Consider the following 27,954-nt stretch of genomic DNA (forward strand, 5'->3'; position numbering starts at 1 on the left):
CAGCTTTGCTGAAGTCCACCAGTCGTAAAGTTGCCAAGTTTGGAGACCCCTGCTCTAAAGCAGGGCTCTTCAAATGTGGCAACTTTAAGACTGGTGGACTTCAACTCCCAGAATTTTCCAGCCAGTCATGCTGGCTGTGGGATTCTGGGAATTGAAGTTCACCAGTCTTAAAGTTGCCAAGTTGAAGAGCCCTACTCTAAAGCCTGTCAAATGTGCAGATGCTAAATTTAACTTAATCCCATCCAGCTATACTATTACGCTATGCCCTCACATGCCATAACTCAAACCAGCCAATCACTTGGGAACATCAGTAATCTCATTATGACTTATTTATTTCAGCTCATTTACATAGTCTTCTTCATAATACAGGTTTCTCCCTTACCTAAAAATAATAATACAAAAATAACAATAATGAAAGCACCCATATTATATTTGCAACCTTCACAACGTTATCCCGATCAAAGCTTTATTTGAGGAGCGAACAGGTAGAGCTCACTGCCTGAAGGCATTCACCTCCATTCCTCATATATACCATTACAACCTTTGATTTCTTGAGCCATGTCCTTTATTAAAAATGGAAAAAGAGAATTCCCAGAGTACTTTTTTAAAAAAAACACAAAAAACAAAAACTATTTTAACCTGGGGGTTGGGATGGGAGTGGAGAGGTGGAATGTCAGTTGTGACATCAAGGTTAAAACACACAACACAATAACCGCCTGAAATACCAGCTTGGTGTGTTGATTGCTGGAACTAATCACTCTGGTTGGTAGATGGAGGCAGATGGAGATTTATACTTCATTAAGAATGATGAGTCACTTTCATTAGGCATGCAAAGTGGTGCTAACATTATTGATAGGCTTTGAAAATAACTTGACAATAGGTATTTTCAGAGGAATAGCAACTAAGCAGTTTCTGGTGGTCTTTTTATAACTGGCCTTTACACTTCGATCACAAAGAAAACTCGGCTATTTAAAACAAAAAGACCCACAAGAAAACCTATTCTGGACTTGTTTAACTTGTGACTTGCTATCAAGGGCAGACTGGGTCATAAACAAATACAAATCAGAATGTGTGTTCCTTGGTTCCATAACTATACCCTCCATATCACCTCTTGACATTGGAAGCTGGAAGGGAATGTTAAAATGATAAATGATGCCATTACATTAATTAGATGAAGACCTTATAGAGCAGGGGTCTCCAACCTTGGCCACTTTAAGATTTGCGGACTTCAACTCCCAGAGTTCCTCAGCCAGCTTTGCTGAGGAACTCTGGGAGTTGAAGTCCGCAAGTCTTAAAGTGGCCAAGGTTGGAGACCCATTATAGAGAGAAGTCCCATATTTAAACCAGAACCTGACCAAATCAAGACAGACAGGCAGCGGCCCTCAAACAGCTCAAGCTAGTGATTTGCTCCCAGTCATACAATTTGACATCTTTTATCCAAACACTGATGTGAAATCTTCTGCAGGCCAAGAATGTGCACGACACACCATTAAGTGGTTATCTACCAAATTACACAGGGATTATGAATCATTTTTCATATTTATCTTGAACCCTGAAAAGTAGGAAATTAAAGTGCATCTGAAAGATCATAAGGTAAAGGTAAAGGTTCCTCTCGCACATACAGTATGTGCTAGTCATTCCCGACTCTAGGGGGCGGTGCTCATCTCCGTTTCAAAGCCGAAGAGTCAGCACTGTCCGAAGACGTCTCTGTGGTCTTGTGGCTGGTATGACTAAGCACCAAAGGCGCACGGAACGCTGTTACCTTCCCACCAAAGATGGTCCCTATTTTTCTACTTGCATTTTTTACATGCTTTCGAGCTGCTAGGTTGGCAGAAGCTGGGACAAGTAACAGAAGCTCACCCTGTTACGTGGCGCTAGGGATTCAAGCACTGAACTGCCGACCTTTTGATCGACAAGCTCAGCATCTTAGCCACGGAGCCACCGCGTCCCTCCTTATGATGAAAGATCATAATAAGTAGCTAATTCAGTTTTTCTGAACAGATACAATCAGTTTACTACATCCAAAACTGCCATCCTTTAGAGAGCATTTGGTCATGATATCAGAAGTTCACAAAAGGTGAACATATAACCCCGGGACACTGCAACCGTCATAAATATGAATCAGTTGCCAAGCGTCTGAATTTTGATCATGTGACCATGGGGATGTGGCAATGGTGGTAAGTATGAAAAATGGTCATAAATCACTCTTTTTCCAGTGCCATTGTGACTTGGAACAGTCACTAAACAAACTGTTGTAAATTGAGAACTACCTGTAGGCAATGTAGATTATGAAAGGTTCTTCTCCTATGACAAAGTCAATGGAATAATGTTATTTTCAGCTCTCTTCTATGACTTTGATGACTTGAGAAATATTTTAAACAGGAAAATTCATTTCCTTTCTCAAATTTTCTTTGGCTGAAGAGACTAATGATTGGGGTGGAGAAGTCCTAGACTTATCCTTATCTTTGCTAAATATTCCTGGGCAGAATTTTAGGGGATACACCTAAGTTAAAGTCTTCTAGGTTGTTGGATATAAATTATAATTTGTACATGGTGATCCTCCTAGTGTGTGTGTGTGTGTGTGTGTGTGTGTGTGTATACACATACATACACACACACACATACACACACACACACATATAGGCTGGTATTATGGGCAACAGGGAGAAATGGTCAAGGAAAATTATAGTACTTATGGCTGTAACAATGAAAGAGCAAAGTAGTAACTCTTCCTTTCTGTAGCCTTTGCCTCATCTCCCTAAGGTTGTCGGCTGTTTGACAAAACAATATTCCAAGATATTCACATCCAGGTTAAGGCATTATGATACATGACTAGAGCACCATTCTGTCTATGTTGGGATGCTGTCATTTCCTTCTCATTCATCTTAATATGTGTATCAGCATTAGCAGTGTGCACATTAGAATAGAATAGAATAGAATAGAATTTTATTGGCCAAGTGTGATTGGACACACAAGGAATTTGTCTTGGTGCATATGCTCTCAGTGTACATAAAAGAAAAGATACGTTCATCAAGGTACAACATTATCTACATTAGTAATAATAGGAAAAATGTATTTGCCATGCAAAAACTACCCGCCGTTTCCCCAAAAATAAGACCGGGTCTTATATTAATTTTTGCTCCAAAAGGTGCATTAGGGCTTATTTTCCAGTTAGGTCTTATTTTGGGGGAAATATGGTACTAAATGCATCTATCTCGCTGACAACCTTAACTGGGGCTTATTTTGGGGAGTATAGGGCTCATACAAGCATCCTGAAAAATCATGCTAGGACTTATTTTCCAGTTAGATCTTATTTTCGGGGAAACAGGATATTAAAAACTAATAGTTATTTTTTATTGTATCTTCAAACTAGGACACAAAATAGGTTCTGTAATACTGTCTCTCTCCTCCTGGGAGCTTCATGGAAAATGTCAGGGCTGCTCCCTAAGGAATGAGTTAAAGGAACTTATTATTGAAACTAAACTCTGGGTCATTTTTCAACTCATTGCATCAGGCTGTTTTGCTCCCCTGAGTAACCACTTTTCTAAGCCACATTGCATGCTTGGATTATCAGCAAACCTTCTTTGGGGCAGAGAAGTCCAAAATAAGTGCAAATGAGAGAGCTGGACAAGAAGTACTAAGCAACCAATTTTCTTGAATAAGTTATTATAGCTTTTAAAAAAAAAACATGGGAAAGCTAACAGTATAGACATAGGAAACAAAGACAAAAGTGTTTCTAAAAAGTGCAGGTATTTAAAGATGAAAACTCAAAAATGGATAATCTTTCGATCACCACGTTAATTGTTTGCATATGTAAGATGCAAACTCAATGCATTTCTATGGAACACAAATGTAGAGAAATCCAGCAATCTATATAAGTATGATGAACTAATCTTTAGTTTATGGGACTGCATCATCCCCTTCTCCAGTCCTAATGAAAATACACAAAGAAATTTAGAACATTTATTAGGAACTTTGATTCCTATGCATTTCAGGAGGTAAGGGTGGTTTAGACATAAATCTATTTGTATTACTTGATGTAATTTAAATGAAGTCTTGGGCAAAATTTCCCAGATCTAATACTGTCTACCTCCTCCATTACAAATGTATGATCTAATCCTTGATCATTGGCCATACAGATTGGGATGAGTCCAGTGAAACAAAGAATGACAATAGACTGAGGAAGTTGGTCTAATAACTTAAGTTCCTGTTTTGAAGACTTTTGGGTCTGGATTGGCATGAAAGCTCTAATAATGATACCCACCTCTATTTCTCTCATTGAAGGACAAACATAGATATACCAATTATTATTACAGTAGCCAGGAGACCTCAATGCTATTGCAAAGTACTAGCTTGGCTTGCCAAAGTACCAACCCTGTTATAGGAAAGGCGCTCTTCCCAAGATGTGCCACAGGAGGGCAAGCTGGCTTTGCATCAGAGAGAAAGATGAGCAGCTTTTCCTTCAGCTTCACCCAAGGGCTCCATCCTTCCTGGAGCTGCCTTGCAAGTGGTGCCACAACCGGGAATTTTTCAGAGCCACCAGGAACCTGACCGCCTGCACAGAGCGCCAGCTCGTCTCCCCATCAAAGTGCTACCTATTTTATCTACTTGCATAGAACATGCTTTCGAACAGCAAGGTGGGCATAAGCTGAGGCAAGTGACGGGAGCTCACCCCCACCACCCATTTGCTAGTACTCCAACCGCCACAGCTGAGACCATCTCCATCGTTATTAAGCCATTGAGCTGCCACGCCTCATACATGTACCACTGGAAAATAGTTTAGTTGGTACAACTTTGTGTTGGTCTTGTAGGCAATCTACATTTCAGTCTCTGCAATGTGATTGCCTGGCTGCTGGTGAACTTTAATAGTGAATGATAAGCCAAAGCAAAGATGATTAAAGAGCAATTCCAATTACACCATTGCTGGTATGATCCACAAAACCATATGAGATACATTTGTGATTTTTTTCCCCCCTTGTAATTACACATATGTCAGGTCTCCATTAAAGCCATATTGAGTAAACATTACTTTGCAGAGTCTAAGATAAGCAACTCATCATTCAATGTCCTGAAGGAAAAATGCCCTCTATGGTCTGAGGATTTTCTTAATAGGATCACAAATATGTTCTGCAATCACTTTCCACAGCTCATTGTCCTCTAGGTCAGGGGTCTCCAACCTTGGTCCCTTTAAGACTTGTGGACTTCAACTCCCAGAGTCCCTCACTCTGGGAGTTGAAGTCCACAAGTCTTAAAGGGACCAAGGTTGGAGACCCCTGCTCTCGGTGAGTTGTCATAAAATTCCTAGCACACCCAGCCAGCTTACGCAATGGACTAGGAAATCTGGAATTACAAATCAATACATTGGGAGAACCCCCAGATGGAGGAGGCCTTGCTGAAATCTACATTAATCTCTTTGTGTTAGTGTAGGGCCTCTGTGGCTCAGACTGCTAATGCAGTCTGTTATTAACAGCAGCTGCCTGCAATTACTGCAGGTTCTAGTCCCACCAGGCCCAAGGTTGACTCAGCCTTCCATCCTTTATAAGGTAGGTAAAATGAGGACCCAGATTGTTGGGGGCAATAAAAGTTGACTTTGTATATAAACATACAAATAGAATGAAGACTATTGCTAACATAGCGTAAGCCGCCCTGAGTCTTTGGAGAAGGGCGGGATATAGATGCAAATAAAAAAAAAGTGTATATGAGCAAGAAAAGTATGAACTATTTACTGATAGGAGAGAAGGCAGGGAAGAAGAAAGAAGGAAGAACCTCAGCTAGGCATTACCTTTAAAGCATCAGGTGTGTCCTCCAAGCAATATACTTTGAGATTGTATTCCAATGAAGTACAGAGGGTGGGAGCAAAGATGGCCAGCTGCAGTCTCTTGATGGCTGACCTAGAATAGGATTCTCCCACCAGGACGTATGTTCCAAGCTGTTCTAGCAGGACATGGCAGCACTTGGGTTCCAGCTGGCAGTAACAAGGTGTGTTTAAAGTCTCTTCATCTAGCGTCACAACTTCCTGGAGGAGGAAAAGGGGGCAAGAAGGGATTAAAAACATTGTAAAGAGTATCTACTGAAAAAAATTGCCTCCCCAATTACGAGAGCTGTACAAATTGTGTACTTTAAGACAGTGGTGAAAGCCAAATTTTTTTACTACCGGTTCTGTGGGCGTGGCATGGCGGGCATGGCAGGGGAAGGATACTACAAAATCTCCATTCCCACCCCACTCCAGGGGAAGGATACTGCAAAATCGCCATTCCCTCCCCACTCCAGGGGAAGGATACTGCAAAATCGCCATTCCCACCCCACTCTGAGGCCAGCCAGAGGTGGTATTTGCCAGTTCTCGGAACTACTCAAAATTTCCGCTACCAGTTCTCCAGAACCTGCTGGATTTCACCTCTGCTCTAAAAATAGAAATGACTGAACACTATAAGAAAAACTCAGATGAAAAACTTAATTTTGGAATCAAGACACTTTGTTGATTGACGTGTCCTATATTTTGGAGACTGGTGTTGATTAAACTGCAAAACGTGATCTGTAATGTTTTGAAGGGTTATGTAGGGGTTTCCATCATTCTTACATAAATTTTGATGTGCTGTGCCAGGAAGTATTAATATTACTAAATACATTGGTTTTAGGGGACAGGGTGGCTCAGTGGCTAAGATGCTGAGCTTGTTGATCAGAAAGGTTGGCAGTTTGGTGGTACGAATCCCTAGCACCACAAAACGTTGTATGTGCAATACTGTGCAGCAAATATTTTTTTCTATGTGCTGTAGGAGAGAAATATCTGCTGCTACTGAGGATTGAACTCTCAACCTCCCGAGCAGAAGATGAGCGTCTTCACCACTAGGCCACCATGCTGCTTGGATAAGCAACATACATTGCTTGGGACAATAACTTCTTCTATAAGACTTCACTCCAATATCATCATCATCAATAGCAATAGCACTTCATAGTTCTTTTACAGCCCTCTCTAAGTGGTTTACAGAGTCAACATATTGCTCCCAATGATCTGGGTCATTTTACTGACCTCGGAAGGATGGAAGGCTTAGTCAACCTTGAGCCTAGTGAGATTTGAACTGCCGAACTGAAGCTAGCAGTCAGCTGAAGTAGCCTGCAGTGCTGCACTCTAACCACTGCACCACCTCGGCTCTTTATCATCATCATCATCATCATCATCATGATGTACTTCTCTGGTTAATTCAACTTACCTCCCAGTGTCCTTGGTGGGACTGGGTCTTCAACTGCAACATCCAGTCTGGGGAAGTGACCTCTGCACAATGTGGAACAGTCAAGATGACTGGGCGGCATAAGAGCAGCCCCGTAGGACCACAGGTCACTCTGGGACTCAGCACTGTCTGTGTACCTTCAGAGGGAAAGCTAGAAAGGACAAACACAAGATACTTTTGTTGGCTCTGCTTACAGAGTAATTGGCTTAGAAATCAGAGAAATTGGAACTCCGTATTCTTTAGCAGGAACAAGGCAGAGTAGAGCCCTAGAAGTTAATGCATACCTTGCCGCTGCTGAAATTCACAACTGTTAACAAATGTACTAACATTCTTATTTTTAAAATGTGAAATATTCTTTTCCTTGAACTATCATAACATTTAAGTGACTAATTAATTGTTATTTTTCCTTGTCCTGAGTCATTTTTCTTTTCTTCCCAAGCACTTTTCTGACTTAATTTTCCCAAGCACTTTTCTGAACCTAATTGACTGAATACATGAGACCCCATAGTGCTTAGCCCAACCCAGCCCACAGGGTTGTTGTTGTTGTTGCAAAAATAGGAGCAAGGTGTATTGGACACATTCATTGCTTTGAGTTATTTATAAAAATGATAAAGGTGGGATAAAAAAAATAAATGTATAATGTCAGCCTAAACTCAGCTCAGAAATTCAGAATCCTATTATTTCAGTAAAGTGTTGGTAGCTTTTTCCATTTAAATGTATATGTTATTAACTGCAGGCCATGCTATGGGAGTTTGTTCATTACATTGGAAGACACATACCGTATATACTCGAATATAAGCCGATCCGAGTATAAGCCGAGGTCCCCAATTTTACCCCAAAAACTGGGGTAAACTGGGGACTCGAGTATAAGCCGAGGGTGGGAAATGAGGCACCTACCGGTTGGGGAAACCCCCCCCCCCTCAGCTGAGAAGGCTGGCGGCTCCCCCGCCCCGCCCTCTCACTGCACCGGCAGGGCTTCCCCGCGCCGTCCGGTAAAATGTGAAAAAAAGAAAAAAAAAACTCGAGTATAAGCCGTATATACTCGAGTATAAGCCGAGGGGCTTAAAAAAAAAAAAAAACTCGAGTATAAGCCGTATAGACCCGAGTATAAGCCGAGGGGACGTTTTTCAGCACAAAAAACGTGCTGAAAAACTCGGCTTATACTCGAGTATATACGGTAGTTGGGGAAGGATGATTTTTAAGCAATCTAACTCTAGCTATGGGTTCTTGGCTGGAAATTAGAAGAAGTAGCATGACTGTTGCATAAAGGAGCAGAATATGTCTAATAGCTGCAGGACTGTGCAACCAGTTAGTGAGGGGATGGAGTAATCCACACTTTTAATTTCTTCTGTTAAGAGTTGGAACCGAGTAAGATAATTTTGAATGTTGAGACTTATGTGCAAGAAAATTGCCTTGAATCTAGTCTGACATGCTAATATGTGAAGGTAAATGCATGTATGATGATGGGGAAGACTCTTCTAAAATAATATAATCAAAAGAAACCTTAGCTAGATGTTCTGTAATTTGGATATCACTTTTAGGCTTAGGGAGGTCAGAGTAAAAAAAAAAAGAAAAAGAAAAAAAAAGACGATCTACTCTACTTACAGAATATTTTCTGCTTTGTTGATCATCAGATACATTTCATAGAACTTCCCCTGAGGAATTGCTCCATGTGGCACTAACAGACTCACACCTACAAAAGAAAAAAAAATAAGGAATAGATGAAATAATGAAGAACATTTCCTCGAGCAGTGATGACTAACCTTTTTCCTGCTGCGTGCCAAAAGTGGTGGGAGCGCGGCAGGGGTGTGTGTGTCGCACGTGCATGTGCCCACACTCATAACTCAATGCCCCCACATACCCTGTCCCCCTGCGCAATGCCTGCGTGACACCCCCCCATTTTTGGCCTGCAATGGCAAAAACCAGTGGGCCCGTTTTTTGCCCCCCCAGGCTCCAGAGGCTTTTTTGGAGCCTAGGGAGGGCGAAAATGGTCTCCCCCCCCCCCCGAGGCCCTCCAGAGGCCTGAAATGGCCCGTTTCCTGACTTCCAGTGGGCCTGGAAGGCCTGAAAATTAGCTGGCTGGCATGCGCATGCGCTTGGAGCTGAGCTAGGGCAACGCTCGTGTGCCTACAGATATGGCTCCGCATACCACCTGTGGCACGTGTGCCATAGGTTCGCCATCACAGTCCTAGAGCGTCACTCTATATCTATTTCTCTACAGCTAAATGATACAATTCTTAATTCCATAGAATACTTTATACAGCCTCTCCTATCTTCTGTTTTTTCATAATTAATATCTGATGGCACTGTTTGCCCTCCTAAATTGGGCTGCAGGAAAAAAGTCAGGATAAGTTGCAACTAACCCATCCTACAATTACTGTAGCCCCCATAAACCTGCAAGCAAGTTCATAATCTTTTTTTTTTTTAGCTATCACCTTTATATGGGGAACTATGTCTAATTATTCTGAACGAATCAATATGGCTTAACAATGTTTTTGGTAGCTACATTTTTTGACTATAGACACTATCCTAATTATCTTTAAGAATGATGCCTCTGGTATAAATTTTTTTTTTTATTTTGCTATTTTTTTTATATTGTTATCATAGCATTTCAACCATTTACACCGTCATTTATTTTTCCCAATCTATTTGAAAGAAAGTCCATGGAATGGAGAAAGCTACTTTTAACAGTCTGGCAGTCAAAGATCTTTTGCTGAAATTATTGTAATAACTTACAATAGTGGCCAAAATTGTGGAAACCTTTTGGGAAAAGTGTATTTTCTAAAACTAGCTAATAACACCACTTCTTTTTGGAGTAGTACCATAAACGTATATATCAATGGAAAGATAATTTAATCAAGAACGTAATGCAATAACTTTTATGAAGGATTTGCCATTAGAATAGCAGTTACAGTCTAAAGAAGAAAAGTGAAACATGTAGAAAAATTGAGATATACAAAAATTATCACGATAGAAAAATACGAGATATGCAAAACTTATTACCATGTCAGTTAATACTTAGTTGGGTAACCTTTAGCGTGAATTACAGCCTTACAACGTCTTTCCATGGAGTGAACCAAGTCTTTTAGTTCTGCAGCGGTTATAATGTGAAACCAAGATTGAATGATTGCTTCTATTAACTGGGTTTTATTGCTGGGTTGCTTCTGACTAACAAGTTTCTTTGGTCGGCTCCATAGACTTTCAATTAGGTCTGGGCTATTCCCAGGCCATTCCAGCAGTAGAATATGATTACCTTGAAACTCCCCAAAAAAGTGGTGCTATTAGCCACCAAACCTCAAAAATACATTTTTCCCAAAATGGTTTCCACAATTTTGGCCTCTACTGTAAATAATCCCAAGAACTGTATTCTCAGTGTCTGTCTGAGGTCAATAATGGGCTAGTTTGAACTACACATCCCCTAAAAAAAGATGGAGCTATAATATGGGGGAAAGAGTTTTATCTCTGAATTCCAAAGAAATTGCTGCTCTTGATATAGGTTGATTAGAACAGCAGGAGACCTCTTTGATTTCATATGTCAGCAAGAATAGAATAGAATAAATTGCTAATTTCCAGAAAAGGAAACTGTAATTCAAAGTAAGACTTCCAAGAGTACTAGTAATACAGGTAGTCCTTGACTTACAACCACAATGGAGCCTAACGTTTCCACTGCTAAGTTTGTTACATGAGTTTTGCCTCATGGCATAGGGCCGGGCTATTTACGGGACTATTTACGGGACTGTCTGCTGCTACCGAATACCTCTCACCGACCTGTGCGCTCTCACAGGGAGGGACTCCTCAGGGTGCCGTCAGCTAGGCAGTGCCGTCTGGCGACACCCAGGGGAAGGGCCTTCTCTGTGGGGGCTCCCACCCTTTGGAACGAGCTTCCCCCAGGACTTCGTCAACTTCCGGACCTCCGAACCTTTCGCCGCGAGCTTAAAACTCATCTATTCATCTGCGCAGGACTGGACTAGATTTTAGATTTTAAATTTAAATTGGTTTTAATGGGTTTTATGATGTATACTGTTATTTTTAATTATTTGGCTATTTGGAATAAGTTTTTTAATGGATGTTTTATTTTGTATCTATATGTTTTTTATCTGCCTGTAAACCGCCCTGAGTCCCTAGGGAGATAGGGCGGTATATAAATACGAAAAAATAAATAAATAAAATAAATAAATAAATAAAAATAAATACATTTTACAACCTTTTTTTTTTTTTGCCATAGCTGTTAAGTGAATTGGTGCAGTTGTTCAGTTAGTGACATGCTTCGTAAGTAAATTTGTCTTCCCCATTGACTTTGCTTGTCAGAAGGTCACAAAAGAGGATTGCATGACCCCAGGACACTGTAACCATCATAAATATGAATCAGTTGCCAAGCACCTGAATTTTGACCATGGGGATGCTGCAATGGTCGTTAATTGTGAAAAATGGTTGTGTCCTTTTTTTCCCCAGTGCTGTTTTAACTTTGAAGGGTCATTAAACGAAAGGTTATAAGTCAAGGACTACCGGTATAGCAAAGATTCAATTAGGCTCAGAGACCGCAGTGAAGTGTATTATCTGTTTAGAGCTGTCCATGGTACTAAAATTCAAGACGACCACCAGGAATCGCCTCGAAATCCTGAATTCCAGAATCTCATTGACAAGGAACCAGAGGAACTATGGAATGAGCTTAAATGAGCTGTTGAGGATGACCATGAAAACAGTCCTCCAAAGATAAAGATACAGAAGAAGTCAAACTTGCACAAAAGAGAACAGAAACCAAAGCCTTATGCGTGCAGACTTCTAAGAAGACTGTGACAGCCCAGAAGATAAATGGATCAACAAAGAAATTAAATCAAACCAGAGTTCTCATTAGAGACACAAATAACCAGGCTCAAATTATTTTACTTCAGATACATTATGCAAAAACCTAGTACTCTAGAGAAGGCCCTAACATCGAGAAAGGTGGAAGGAAAGAGGATGACCAGCAGCAGAGTGGCTGGACTCAGTTACAATGGCACCTTTGGAAGACTTGTTGAGGATTGGCACTTAATCTGACTTAATGCAATGGGGGACACAGTGGCCTAGCGGTTAAGACATTGAACTGTTGATCGGAAGGTCGGCAGTTCAAGACCCAAGTACTGCATGATGTGGTGAGCTCCTGTTCTTGTCCCAGCTTCTGCCAACCTAGCAATTTGAAAGCATGCAAATGCGAGTAGATAAATAGCTACCACTTCGGTGGGAAGGTAACAGCGTTCCATGTGCCTCGGCATATAGTCATGCCAGCCACATGACCACAGAAGCATCTTTGGACAACTTTGGCTCCCTCAGCTAGGAAACAAAGATGACCACTGTCCCTTAGAGTCACACATGACTGGGCAGAGGAAAGCTTATAACTGACTTAATGTCCCATAACCAAGCAATCCATGGTTCTGAAATAGCCTGTTCTGCTATTTCTTGGACTGTGGCCTTCATCACTGGACTGAGTGTCCATCTTGTGAAAAGTGTAGGGTGTTTTCCCCAAAATAAGACCCTGTCTTATATTTGTTTTGCCACCAAAAAAAGGCACCAGCTCTTATTTTCAGTGTGTGTGTGTGGGAGATGTCGTCCACTGACTCATCTCACTTGCGCCCGGTCTCCGGCCTCCTTTTCACTGTCAGAGACCTTCAGGAACTTCTTTGGCTGGCAAAGCTAGCAAGGTTTACCTGAAGGCCTCTGTAGCTAATAACAGAGCTCCAGATTGATCTGGAGCTCTGTTATTGGCTACAGAGGCCTTCAGGAAAGCCTTGCTGCAGAAGAAATAGGCCGAGGTGTGCAAGGACTGGCTGAAACTGTCCGAAGGTAATTTGTAAGGAAGCTCTCCCCCCATCTCCACCGTAGCTTTAATTTTTACCCATGCATCCTGGAGTGGGCGGGGTCTTAATTAGGGCTTATTTTGGGGGTAGGGCTTATATTGGGTGCACGTGTAAAAACCAAGCTAGGATTTACTTTTGGAGTAGGTCGTATTTTCGGGGAAACACAGTATTCCTTACCTGTGCCAGGGATGATGAGCCTTCCTCCCAGGCAGCCGAATGTCCCCGTGGCACTATTCCCAGGATCTCGAGGCAGAGTCAGAAGCTGCTGGGAGCCCATACTTTTGTTTCTTAGGTTCATGAAATGGTTATCCCTGTGGCTGTCTCCCGGGAAGGTGCCTGGGGGCATGGCTCCTAAGAGGTCTGCTCCTTCATGCATCCCAGCGGAGGAAGATGCTGTGGAGGAATTATACACTTTGATCTTGAGATTAGGGAGTGGATCGAGCAATGGAGAGTTGGTCATGGGGATCTTGTCAGAGGAATCTTGCAAGGCGTACATAGGACCACGATATACACCGGCATTGGCAGTCAGATCCGGTTGCACTGAAGGGTGGAGCAACTGGGGGGTATCTGAAAATGAAGGCAGGACAATGTTTAATAGCCTGTACGCATTTTCAATAAAGGAAAATGTAATATAATAAGAAAGCACACATTGAATTAACCGCAACTATATTCACCTTGGTAACGAGTTGTAAAAAAAAAAGAGCCTAAATAGTAAATCAAAACTGAACCTTGATTACCACTGCTATGGCCAATAATAAATGTCCTGCCATAAAACAGCGAAGAGTAGAAAGGGTGATGCTTTACCTGCAGCTTTTGCGTTGATCAGTTAAACAAGCTACTAAATATTCAGTTGTATATCTGTTAACGTTATGTCTTTCATAGAATTTATGCCAATAGCATACTCAAGCATATGTTTCATAAAATACTAAAACCCCTAATTTATATCATATAATATCTCTCAGACATAGAAAACGTAGCAGCATTCTTTAAACTCTTTAAATGCTAACATATTGATCATGTCAGAAAGTTTCTGGGGCTTGATTCCTTTTCACCAGATGCAATCAACTGGTCTGGTGCCTTCCAGATATATTAGGTTACATTTTCCTTTATCATGTTGGCTATGATCAGCTATGATTCAAATGATTTAACAACCGGTTCTCTGCCCTAATGACTGGCTGGGTGGGTGTGGCCATGGTGGGCATGGCCAGAGGGTGTGACAGGCAGTACTTGGCCTCCTGCACCCTCCTGGGAGCAAAAACGGGGGCATGCCACATCTCCCTGCCTCCCTGTTTTGGGCCTATAGGCCTCCCTGCAGCGTCCTGGGAGCAAAAACAGGCTGCGGGGTTGTTAACAACTGGTTCACCCGAACCGGCCTGAACCAGCTGAATCCCACCACTGTCTATGATGATGGGGTCTTCAGTCCAACAAACTTGGGACATCAGGTTGAAAAGGGCTATTTTATTTCATATTTACAGCGCCATGAGCTTTTTTCCACATACCCCCCTGTTGCAATACAACAAATTTCTCCTAGGAAAACCGATACATAGAAAAAATGAGGCATTTTATCTATTAAAACATATCTAAGGAAGTTGGTATTACAGCACTATAAGGTGAACAGGTCTGCCAATGAGACTACGTTTAGTACAAATGGATGGAGAAGGTCGTCTCATAATCATATGAAATCATGGACATTTTTACTTAACAGGATCCCCCCCTCCCCTATTTTATTTAATCTCTTTCGACAATATTCTTATTGTTTTAATGGAAACTGTATCGTGTAAAGAAATGAAGCACATTCACCCCAGGTTGAAAAAAAGAAGAACAGCAGGCATGAGTTCAAATCTCAGATTTGACCTCTGCCTGGCTGGCTAAGAAGGTTCACTAATATACAGAAGGTACGAAAACACATGATGCAAACTTCAAAGCTGAACAAGCTGAATCTTACCATTTCTGGAAGTTTTGAAATTAACTGGGTGGAAGCCTCCCGTTAATGCAGCAGAGGAGTCAGTTATGTCCGTGTCGAAATCTCGACAGTTTCGCCTATACACAACCAGCCCAACAGCCATCAAGATAACAACGAAGATGAAAATGGCCACCACTATGCCAGCATACAAAGCCACATCGCCTGATGCCTCCAGTACTGGGGAGAGAGAGAGAGAGATTAGTTAGAGTTGTCACTTTCTTTGCTCAGTTTTTAATTTCAAAACTTTCAATTCAACTGTGATGATATAAACATAAGGATCAATGTCCCCAAAGGTGCTTTTTCCAAAAGGCCAAGAAAAAGCAAGAAAGTCCAGTTGCCTGGAAAGTCCAGATGATTGAGAATCTCCATAGACGTAAGCATCAAAGCCAAAAGATTCAAAATCAGTTACATTTCTCTTGTTCATTCTCTGACCTCTCTCAAGAATTGGGGATGGGGCAGGGGTGAAATCTACTTACCTTCCATACTGGTTCGGAAGTGTGCACGTGCGCGTCATGTGTGCACACGGACCCTCTGCGCATGCACAAACCCTTCTGTGCATGCACAGAGGGTATAAAAAACAGGTTACCTCCTGGTTAAAACCAGTAAGTAATGACGACCGGGCGGGTGGATGGAGCCTCGCGCTGCTACCGCTACTGGTTCTCTGAACCACCCGCTGCCATCGCTACCGGTTCAACCGAACCGGTCCAAACTGGTAGTATTTTACCCCTGGGATGGGGCATAAAGAAATAATGGGAAATCTGTGTGGGGTGGGAAACCCTGTAGTTTTTTTAATCTCTTGATTTGCCAGTCTTCTGTCAACTAGGCTTCCTATTTAGAGGCACTCAAACCTTAGGAAAAAGGAGGACAAACTTCCCCCAAGACAATGGGCTCGCAATTAAGCCCTGTAGCACTAAGCAGGGTGTTCTTTATTGCCATTCTGGCCCATTTCCTGTAGGCAAGCTGATATCATTCATCATCTGAATGGCAGGAAGCGAGCATTGATATATTTTTTTTGTTAACAGTATGATACCGGGGCTCAGTTCTCCACCAGCCACTATTTAGGTTGATCGCCTAGTTGGGAAGAAGGAAGGAGAGACAATTCACAGTTCTGTGGATATGTGTTTTTAGTACTATTCCCATCTGCCATAACTGTAGCCTGCTACAGTAGTGGCCAAAATTGTGATAACCTTTTGGGAAAAGTGTATTTTCTAAAACTAGCTAATAACACTACTTTTTTTTCCGGACTAGTACCATAAAATTATATATCAACAGAAAGATAATTTAATCAAGAATGTAATGCAATAAATTTTATGAAGGATTTGCTATTAGATTAGCAGTTACAGTATAAAGAAAAAAAGTGAAAAATGTATAAAAAATGGGATATACAAAAATTATCACCATAGAAAAAACCAGCTATGCAAACATGATCACTATGTCAGTTCATACTTAGTTGGGTAACCTTTAGCATGAATTATGGCCTTACAACATCTTCCCATGGAGTGAACCAAGTCTTTTAGTTCTGCAGCTGTTCTAATGTGAAACCAAGATTGAATGATTGCCTCTATGAACTGGGTTTTATTGCTGGGTCACTTCTGACTGACAAGTTTCTTTAGTCAGCTCCATAGATTTTCTATTGGGTTAAGGTCTGGACTATTCCCAGGCCATTCCAGCAGTGGAATAGGATTATCTTGAAACTCAAAAAAAAAAAAAAAAGTGGTGTTATTAGCCATCAAACCTTAAAAATACACTTTTCCCAAAAAGGTTTCCACAATTTTGGCCACCACTGTAGTTTAGGGAAATCTACTACACAATCCTGCTTCCAATAGCCTGGGCAGCAAATAGGAGTTGAAGAAAGAAATAAGCCAGTCAAAAGCAAGAAGATAAGCAAGGAAGGAGGGAACCAATAGGGAGGGAAGTTCAAGAGAAATATCTGGGGTAATGGGCAGATTCAAGCGAGAATTGATGAATACAGGTGGGGGGTGCAAAATTACCACCAGGGCCACCAACTGCCTTCTGGTAGAGATTTAACTACCATCATTCCTGTGGACTTTGTGAAGATCTACCTATTCTGCCTTGTAGGAGAGAACTGCCTTATATTGGATGACTCACACCCTGGTCAGCACTTCTTTACTCTCCTACTATCGGGTAGGAGATATAGAAGCCTAGCCAGTCGTACGAACAGGCTGAAGAACAGCTTTTATCCGTGGGCTGTCAGACTCCTGAATGCAACATAACACCATAAGTATGTAGTATGATAGACTAGCAGGGCCGGCGCAACATGCTCATATTGGTGCAATATATTATAATGTAAACTTACGCACATATATCAGTGGTGAAATCCAAAAATTTTTATTACTGGTTCTGTAGGCGTGACTTGGTGGGTGTGGTGTGACTTGGTGGGCATGGCAGGGGAAGGATACTGCAAAATCTCCATTCCTACCCCACTCCAGGGGAAGGATATTGCAAAATCTCTATTCCCACCCCACTCTGGGGACAGCCAGAGGTGGTATTTGCCGTTTCTCCAAACTACTCAAAATTTCCGCTACCGGTTCTCCAGAACCTGTCAGAACCTGCTAGGTTTCACCCCTGACATATATGTATCAAGGATTGTGTTTTGTTAGTATGATTTATTGGGTTAGGGATTTTCTTTCTTTCACTGTGAGTTATTGATATGTATTTATATTTTGTGGGGGGGGGAGATGCACGAATGGGAGGCTCAGCCAATCTCATTCTACGCATGTTGTGCATTGAAAAACACCGAATTACAGCAATTCCTTTTGCAGGTTTCCCCTTGATGAGAGAAGAAAGCAGTGCTGGGTCCTGAGTGGCTGAGCTGGCAATTATATTTCCTGCATATGTGTTTCTTCCCCCCCACTACCCCCAGTGGCTCCTGACTTCCACCTTTATAACTTCCTTGCTTGCATAAGTGGTATTTATGTCAAAAACCATAAGCCTTAAATTCAGTCTCTATGAGGTTTTTCAGATAAACCTACCAATCAGAACCGGGGCGGGGGGGAGACTACAGCACTTGCCAGTGAAATCTCCAGGCTACATAATTTTTTTTTCTAGCTGTGATCAGGTTTTGTTGTAGTCCGCCGGCAGCCTGCAGAGCTAGCAACAGAGTTGGACAATGAGGAGTCTGGGGAGGAACATGGGCCAGTTTTGGAGTCTGGGGAAGGCTCGGATGAAGGCTCTGCATTGGAGGCAGAGATGGGGCCAGGGCCATCTGGGACTTATGTGCTGACTGGAGCCTCCAGAGTCTGATGTCAGCAAGACAGAGGAACAGGGGGAGCCTGTTCCCAGTGCATGCATGTGCAGAGTTGCCAGAAGGCAAGAATATTTAAGATAAAAGGGGCGACTTGGGAGTAAGGCTTGGAGATGATTGGCCCCTTCCATAAGACATAAAGGAGGAGTAGAGGCACATGAGCCTTTGCAGGAAGCAACTTTGTTTGTGCTGGTTGGTTTAAATTCTGAAGCTCCGTTTTGATTCTGTGCTCCGTGTGGCCTTGCAAAGCTAATTGCCAATTAGGTCTTTGGCAGCGTGTCAAGGGAGATAAAGGTGGGTGCTTATTAGCCTTATCCCGTAGGACTGTGGCAGACTTCTGTCAGACTCTTTATGAACTATTTGTGACTCATCACGGGTTGGGAATGAACAGAATTCACAGCCATTGAAGTAAAAAGAGGGTTTTTGGGACTAATTGTGTGCTTTTTACTGTCTCAGGAAGCCTAGGTCAGAACAGGATTTGGCCATTTTCAAAATATTACAAAGAGGCCTCATCTCACTTTTATTTAAGTCAATGAATTATTCCAAGCACAGCAAAGGGACTAACTTTCACATGACCTACCTTGATTGCCCCTCCCTCCCTCCTTCTCTTTTCTTTCAAATCCTTTCCCGCTTTTCTAGATTTGTTTTTAGCCACGAGTGTCCTGGAGTCTCCTTCTCTTGTGAGGCAGAATATATGGAGCAGAACTAAGGAGATTTTTATGCTGCAATTATATCTGGGCTGTATTTATCATGGTGTGTGGTCCTCTGGGAGATTCTTCATCATGGGACAGCGGGAATATTGAAGTGAAATGAAGGAGAAGTAACTGGTAATTTAAAATACACCTTTTCTATAGAGGGGATTTCATAAAGATGGTAAAAGGTACACAGAGGAACATTCCTGTCTGGTTTCCATCATTAGCTGTTACTAAAGTAATTCCTCGGTCCACCAGTCTCACTGCAAGGTGAAATACAGATCAGGTAGCATAGAGGTTGTATATATTTATGACTAATGCTGGTAAGGACATGTAATCTTCTTCCTGCAATGCTTCCATATAATATTTACTCTAATGTTATTATGATATATAAAGGTAAAGGTAAAGGTTCCCCTCGCACATACGTGCTAGTCGTTCCCGACTCTAGGGGGCGGTGCTCATCTCCGTTTCAAAGCCAAAGAGCCAGCGTTGTCCGAAGACGTCTCCGTGGTCATGTGGCCGGCATGACTAAACGCCAAAGGTGCACGGAACGCTGTTACCTTCCCACCAAAGGTGGTCCCTATTTTTTCTATTTGCATTTTTTACGTGCTTTTGAACTGCTAGGTTGGCAGAAGCTGGGACAAGTAACAAGAGCTCGCCCCATTACGCAGCACTAGAGATTTGAACCGCTGAACTGCCGACCTTTTGACTGAAAAGCTCAGCATCTTAGCCACTGAGCCACCACATCCCTTATTATGATATATATGCTCAACCAAATGGAAGCATGTAGTCAACCTTGGCTGATTTTGCAAAGCTAACCAGGGCCAAACCCATTTAATGTCTACATAAATGTCCAGCAGGAAACCCCCTGGCTGTAGGACTGAGTGGCTAGTAGGAATGCAAATAAATCAAACAGGCCGGACAGTGGCGATGGGAAACGTCTTCTTGAAACCCGCTTTTAACACTAGCTGGGTGCGGTCAAGAAGACTTTATTCTGAACAACGGATGAATATATAGCATCACGATGTATGGACCTACATCGAAGGATGCTAGTCTTAAATTTGATGAAAGAATGAAACATGTGGGAACGGAAGGAGAATATGATAGTGATCAGTGGGGTGAAACTGTAAATATCCAGAAGTTGCCGAGTACAATTTGCCCTCTTTCCAATAATGAAGAAGGAGTTCTAGTTTAACAACATCTGTGGTCACGTGTTCCCTGCCCATGAGCTAAGGAATGGCTCTCTAGGCTTCACAGAAATGAAGTATTTTTGGAGAGGAAATAAAAACAGGCAAGGGACAAAGAGAGTAAAAGTTTTCAGAGATGGTCCCAAATCTATCCAATATCTGGGAAACCTAGCAGGATACTTTTAACAGTGTTAATCTTTACTAATCCTTCATTTGATTTTTGACGGGCTTTAGAGGAAGTGGGGCGGGGGGGGGGGTGGGAAAGCCCTAAATTAATAATGATGAAAATTATTCTGTGCCGGATCCCCCTCAAGCAGAACCGATTACATCTTTTATTGGTGCACGTTCAATTGAGAGCACATGTTTTGGTCTTTTATAGCCTCCGAGAGCAGCCACTGTGGAAAATTTCCCCTGGGGGGGCTTGGTTGGCTGGCAAAGGGAAGGGCTGACAGCAGGGGTGAAATCCAAAATTTTTCCCTACCCGTTCTGTGGGCATGGCTTGGTGGGTGTGCCAGAGGAAGGATATTGCAAAATCTCCATTCCCACCCCACTCCAGCGGAAGGATACTGCAAAATCTCCCATTCCCTCCCCTCCTGGAGGAAGGATATTGCAAAATCTCCATTCCCACACCACTCTGGGGCCAGCCAGAGGTGGTATTTTCCGGTTCTCCAAACTACTCAAAATTTCCGCTACCGGTTCTCCAGAACCTGTTAGAACCTGCTGGATTTCACCCCTGGCTGACAGGAACACTCCAATTCCCACGAAACAAAAAAAAAACCAAAACCACGAGGGCTGGCGGATGCCCTAGAAGCTATCAACAAGGGGCCGTAATAGCTCAGGCTGTAAGAAGCCTGTTATTAGAACACAGCAGCCTGCAATTACTGCAGGTTCTAGTCCCACCAGGTCCAAGGTTGACTCAGCCTTCCATCCTTTATAAGGTAGGTAAAATGAGGACCCAGATTGTTGGGGGGGCAATAAGTTGACTTTGTAAATATACAAATAGAATGAGACTATTGCCTTATACACTGTAAGCCGCCCTGAGTCTTTGGAGAAGGGCGGGATATAAATGTAAATTAAAAAAAAAAGTTACTGGTGGCCAAGAGAACATCAGGGAAAGGAGAGGGGGAAAAAAAGAAAGAAAGAACCAAGTTAAGAGAGGAAAAAAATCTTACAGTGAGAAAGCCCACAGCTTGGTTGGATTCTCTACTGGGATTTTGTTGAACTCAAGCGTGTTGAAGATTTAAGTGAAATATAGTTCTGGAGGATACGCACAGAACTGAGTATGTTCCTATTACAGGATAGTCCTCGACTTACGACCCACAGTTGAGCCCAAGATTTCCATTGCTAACTGAAACATTTGTTAACTGGATTTTGGCCCGTTTTACAACCTTTCTTGCCACAGTTGTTAAGTGAATCAAGTGAGCAACGTAGTTGATAAGTGAATCCGGCTTTCCCATTGTCTTTGCTGGTCAGAAGGCCACAAAAGGGGATCACGTGACTCTAGGACACCGCAACCGTCATAAATATGAGTCAGTTGCCAAGTGTCTGAACTTGGATCATGTGACCATAGGAATGCTACAGCGGTCGTAAATGTGAAAAACGGTCCTAAGTCACTTTTTGCAGGGCCGTTCTACCTTTGAACGGTCACTAAATGAACCGTTGTAAGTCCAGGACTACCTGTAGTTCTGGAGGATATCCATAGAACTAAATACGTTCCTATTATTCATTTCTCTAGATAGAAACGATGCATTGGGGTTTAGTATGGTATTTTTTGGGGAAAAAATTAAAGTTTGACCATAAGGAAGGCTGAGCGTCAAAGAATTGAGAACTATGGTGCTGGAAAAGACTCCTGCGAGTCCCTTGGACTACAAGGAGATCAAACCGGTCAGTCCTAGAGGAGATCAACCCTGACTGCTCTTTAGAAGGCCAGATCCTGAAGATGAAACTCAAATACTTTGGCCACCTAATGAGAAGGAAGGACTCACTGGAGAAGAGCCTAATTCTGTTTCAACTCCTACCCTCAAAACGACGCTATAGAGCACTGCACACCAGAACAACTAGACACAAGAACAGTTTTTTCCCGAAGGCCATCACTCTGCTAAACAAATAATTCCCTCAACACTGTCAGACTATTTACTGAATCTGCACTACTATTAATCGTTTCATAGTTCCCATCACCAATCTCTTTCCACTTATGACTGTATGACTATAACTTGTTGCTGGCAATCCTTATGATTTATATTGATATATTGATCATCAATTGTGTTGTAAATGTTGTACCTTGATGAACGTATCTTTTCTTTTATGTACACTGAGAGCATATGCACCAAGACAAATTCCTTGTGTGTCCAATCACACTTGGCCAATAAAATTCTATTCTATTCTATTCTATTCTATTCTAATTCTGGGAGAGATTGAGGGCAAAAGAAGAAGGGGACAACAGAGAACGAGGTGGCTGAATGGAGTCACTGAAGCAGTCGGTGTTAGCTTAAATGGATTCTGGGGGATGGTAGAGGACAGGAGTGCCTGGAGGAACATTGGCCATGGGGTTGCGATGGGTTGGACACGATTTCACAACTAACAACAACAACAATGGTATTTTGGAAAATGAATTCAGAGCCTTGTGTGTGAGTTGGCAGTCCAACAGAGAGGAAGGCGTGGCAGAGAGACCTCTTCAGCCTTCCAGTCATGTTTTTTTTTCAAGAAAAAGAAGAAAAGTAGTTTAGAACCACTTAGGATTCAGGTCTTAATCATACTCCATGTTTGCCCAATGCAAGAGTTTCCAGGAAATGGCACAGAACTAGAAGAAAAAAAACTCCAGATGCTAGATTATCTCCTCCACCGTGGGAGGCCTTTCTCTAATCTCAGAGAGAGATGTCCAGCTAATCCTGTTATAATTATAAATAGTGCAAATACAATTAAGACTAATTACTTTCTCTCAATCATACCAGCACTTTTGCAATCATGGCCCCAGTAATAGATCCTTCCCTTTTTACTGAAGCAGTTAATTGGAGAATTATTATCACCTTTTTTTAATAAATGAAGGAACTGAAGATTTGAATTATTAAAGTGAGTATTTTGGGAAATCTTGAAGGCAAGAGACTTATGTGTTTCTCTTTTTTCTGGGGCCTGGCTTTTAATAATTGAATTTTAATACTGAGGTGAAAACTATTGTATCTCAGCTACCACATTTAAAGTAAAATTCCTTTGATTCTTAAAAATAAATCCAGTTTGCTTTTTTTGCAAAATCCATTGGGCCTCCGGATGGACTTATTTTATGGTTGCATCTCCAAGGTCTCCTTCACCGCTATTTGCCCCTCTTGATCCTCTCTAGCTATGAAGAACTATTCTTTCAATGGCGCTTCTTCAGGAGTGCCTTGACATCAGGGAAGTAGAAACCCTTATTTAAAACAACAACAACAATAACAATAACCCACCCAATCTTATCCAATCACTTGAATGCAGAACAATGAAAAGAAATGTCTATGAAATGGAGACTTACGGTGAGTTTTGGGTTCGCTTACAAATCTTTTATCTGTTAGAAGAAAAAAGTTAAAGGAAAAAAAAAAGAAAAGTTGAAAAATGAGGATGACATGACAGTGATGATGGTAATAAACAGAAATCAAAAGTTTGATTGTCCCCCACCCTCTTCCAGCAAACCAAATTGAAAAAGGAATGATGGAAAATTTGAACACAATGGAACATAAAAGCTACATGCAGAAGAAAATCATAAACTAAAAGAAAATTGGCATTTTATATAACCTTTACTTTTTAATCATCTACTGATCCGCAACTTTAGTAGAACACTTTTGTTTAATGTTTTAAATTCTTTATTTTTATTTTATTTTTATTACGATTTTCTTTTTTCATAACAATTGTTATGAAAACAATTTGATTTTACACATTCTAACAGCGGAAAGGATTGCATTCGCGCAATATTGGAAACTCAGTAGCATACCACCAGAGAGTCTGATTATCCAAAAAGTACATGATTGCGCAGAAATGGATAGGCTTACCATAAAATTACAAGAAAAAGAAGATTCAGAATACTATGTGGTCTGGCAAAAACTGGTACACATGGACAATCAATAGAAATAGAAAACAATATATATATATAAGGTTATGGATGATTAGATGTATATAATGCATAGAGAAATTATATGGAAGGTAGATCCGAAATATACAATAATGTCACTGTTCTGTTGAATATGTACAATTGTAATGTTTTAAGTTCTAACATCCTTATGGCCTGGGATGCAGTGTTAATGGACACACAACAATCCCTTCTTAGCAGCCCCTTCATTATGAGCACCTTCACAGCTCACTCAGTTGCCATTTCCACAGGGGCACGTTACACTGCATTTCTATTTAAGTTGCGGTCATTTTTACTACCTGTAAAAATCAGGAGATATAAATCAGCATATACACACTTTAAATACTTCTCCGTCCACCTTAGGATGTAAATAACAAGACACAGCAAATCTAAGCATTCAATCAGACAAGCAGCAGTTCCATGTCATTTGCCTCTGGCAATTATTCAGGGAAGTAATGCTTTCTGATGGGTTAGAGTCCCTGTTTTCTGCTCTACTTCAGAGTCGTCTCCTCTTGTCCTAAAGCTCATAATATTGCTTGTTAAAGAGATAGGCATCTTCTAATAGCTCATCTGTGCAGAAGTACAAACTGTCTCACCTCTCACTCATCCTGTCTTCCCACTTTCCTGATCAAAGGTGTTTATGCAATTACACCTGTACATCAGTCATTCCACCCATTTGGTTAGATTCCTGGGTACACGGTTTTGTTTCAAGACACTTAATTTGGCTCTTTTACAGTTTTTTACCCCCCTGGAGATTCCCTTGCAGAGATAAAACTAACGCACATCAAAACTGCCCACACATTACTGAATTGGAACATAACTGCTAAGTGCAATTGTGTAAATCCAGATTTACTGGAATAGGGTGGGAGTAGGGGAAGAGAAATATGAATAAAACATCTATATAATAACACCGGTTCAGGGGTAAAATGCTTCCAGTTCGCACTGGATCGCCTGATGCAGTAGCGATGGCGGCGGATGGTTCAGAGAACCGGTAGCAAAAATCCCTGCCCTTCCCCCATTCCCAGATGAGCTCATCAAGAGGTTTTTTGTTTTTTTTAACTTTTAAAAGCATTTTTTCTTCGGATGAAAAAATGCTTTTAAAAGAAAAAAAAAAGCCTCTGATGATCATGCGGCTCAGCTGGGATCGTCAGAGGCTTTTAAAAGCATTTTTTCTACAACCTCTTTGGCTGAAGAGGTTGTAGAAAAAATGCTTTTAAAAGTAAAAAAAAATTTTTTTGACCACGCCCACCCAGTCACATTACTCCCCACCAAGCCACGCCCACAGAACCGGTAGTAACAAAATTTTACATTTCACCACTGCACCAATTCGACTGGGAAGAACAAAAACTATTGGCCATGCCAACACCTGCCATACACATGAATTTATTGAAGCCTGGTATTCTACCAAAGAAACAATTAACAAGCATATTGATCTAGATCAGTAGATGTGGTTAGATCCGGCCTGTGAGGCCATCCTGGAAAACGTCACTTAGGCCCAGTCTACCGAATCCGAAGAAGACATATCGGGCCAGCATGGCTTCGGCCTGGTCTACCCAGTGCAAAGAGGAAACATGCCAGCAGAGTGGCATGAAGCTGTCCGTGCCCATCCAGTTGGCCATGCCTGCCCCCAAAGTCAACCACGGCCCTGATACTGCCCTCAGTGAAATTGAGTTTGACACCCCTGATGTAGATCCAGCATATGAATACGTAAGAAACCAGATCATTCGAACGACTAACGAGAAAACCAATCAGCTGCTCAGAATTTAAATATAGCTCCAAACGAACAACCAATCACACAACCAACTGACCAACTGACCAAAACAAGACATTTATAAGATAAGGGGAATAGGACAAGCAAAATCCTGCTGATGATTTTACCTAGTCTGGTAACAAAATGTTCAAGAAACTAAACCGAAACAAGCTTGGAGAGCAAACCATGGCCAAAAACATCTATACGTATATACGTATATTCCAAAAAAGGTGGCATAATTGACACAAAAGAGTGAGAAATCCCTTAAAGCTTATACAAGAATCAAGGGGCCATGTACCGAATTGAAGTTATAGAACAATTCTGATCTAGCTGCACCATAAGAATCAGGGTGTTTAGGAGAACTGAAGGAAAACCAATGGAATCGTCGATTCTGATTTTCTGCTTTCCAGCTTCTTTGTATGAAAAAGGATACTGATATTCTTTTTAACTGATTGCCCTGTTAAAATAGAGAATCTATATTCTCTACCTCAACAACATGCAAGCAGGAGTCTATGACTAAAATATATCCTATGTTTTTAGAGCTCCATGTAAACTTAGTGCCAAACTGTCTTTACAAGGATTTGTAAAGTACAAGTAAAGGTATAGGTAAAGGTTCCACTCGCACATATGTGCTAGTCGTTCCCGACTCTAGGGGCAGTGCTCATCTCCGTTTCAAAGCGGAAGAGCTAGCGCTGTCCGAAGACGTCTCCGTGGTCATGTTTAGCCGGCATGACTAAACACTAAAGGCACGCAGAACACTGTTATTGTCCCACCAAAGGTGGTCCCTACTTTTCTATTTGCATTTTTTATGTGCTTTCAAACTGCTAGGTTGGCAGAAGCTGCGACAAGTAACAGGAGCTCACCCTGTTACATGGCACTAGGGATTTGAACTGCTGAACTGCCGACCTTTTGATCGACTAGCTCGGCATTTTACCCACTGAGCCACCGCATCCCTCAAAATACAAGTACTGCAACATAACAACTTGAAGGGCCTTTTACCATCCTGAATTTTTCTAGTTTGTCCGCCTGTCTGCCGTCTATTCATATCTAGCTACCTACCTACCTGATGGCTTAGAGGCCAGCAATATGCATGCTTATTCAAAATTGTATCTCATAGGACAAGGACACAGCCATCAAAATGTAAAACTATTAAACAATGCTCAAATCAGTTGGAGTGTCATTTATCTGATCTGCACATTACATTAGAAATTCCTTTGTGATGTATAACACTCCGTGTGCCCTTCTTAGCCCGTCACAGCCATCTTGAAAGAGAGAAACACTCCAAATACGTCCTTTGGAGAGAAACAATGAAGAATCTGATGCCATTTTAATGACTAAAGCATTTATCAAGGCATACTTTTTCTGTACTAGAAGATTCTTCCTTGTCAGCTGTCTGGGAGAGGACAGCATGAATTTTGTAGTGCTAATTCAGATTTTATTCATTCACCTCTGTTTGGTTCCTATATAGCAGAGGTTTCCAACCTTGGCCACTTTAAGACTTGTGGATTTCAACACCCAGAGTTCCTCAGCCAGCTTTGCTGGCTGAGGGATTCTGGGAGTTGAAGTCCACAAGTCTTAAAGTGACCAAGGTTGGAGACCCCTGCTATATAGGACAGAGTAAGCACAGCTGTGGGGCCAATAAAAAAAAATCAAGTTGATGGACACGAGTACCTGATTGATGCTCCAAAGCATGGGTATCAAACTCGCCGTGTCACATTGCTGTCACGTGCAGAGGTGGTATTCAGCTGGTTCGTACCAGTTTGGGCGAACCCGCAGTGGTGACTGCGGATGGGCCTGCCCGTCTGCCCAGACATAATGCCGTCCTATTTAGCCACGTTTTTGAGGCCAGGCACATACGCGGAAGACCTGTGCAAGAGCAAAGCTTATGCACGGAAATCTGGGCGCCTGTGCGGATGGTGCCTGCGTGAAGCGAGCGTGCACGGC

At 41.8% G+C, this 27,954-nt stretch overlaps 1 protein-coding gene across 3 annotated transcripts in view; it reads right to left on the minus strand.

Moving 5' to 3' along the window:
* The window catches only part of UNC5B (unc-5 netrin receptor B), a 321,982-nt gene that overhangs the window by 10,772 nt on the left and 283,256 nt on the right, over positions 1-27,954 (minus strand). For 2 of the 3 annotated variants that reach the window (XM_058189390.1, XM_058189388.1), the window contains exons 8-13: positions 23,670-23,702; positions 15,006-15,200; positions 13,238-13,627; positions 8,832-8,919; positions 7,209-7,377; positions 5,783-6,016 (exon numbers count right to left, since the gene is read on the minus strand). In XM_058189390.1, coding sequence (XP_058045373.1) covers positions 5,783-6,016; positions 7,209-7,377; positions 8,832-8,919; positions 13,238-13,627; positions 15,006-15,200; positions 23,670-23,702 — 1,109 coding nt within the window. The remainder of the gene's footprint in view (positions 1-5,782; positions 6,017-7,208; positions 7,378-8,831; positions 8,920-13,237; positions 13,628-15,005; positions 15,201-23,669; positions 23,703-27,954) is intronic. The other variant, XM_058189389.1, reaches the window with a different exon arrangement.

This window comes from Ahaetulla prasina, chromosome 6 (assembly GCF_028640845.1).
Source record: "Ahaetulla prasina isolate Xishuangbanna chromosome 6, ASM2864084v1, whole genome shotgun sequence".
Lineage (NCBI taxonomy): Eukaryota > Metazoa > Chordata > Lepidosauria > Squamata > Colubridae > Ahaetulla > Ahaetulla prasina.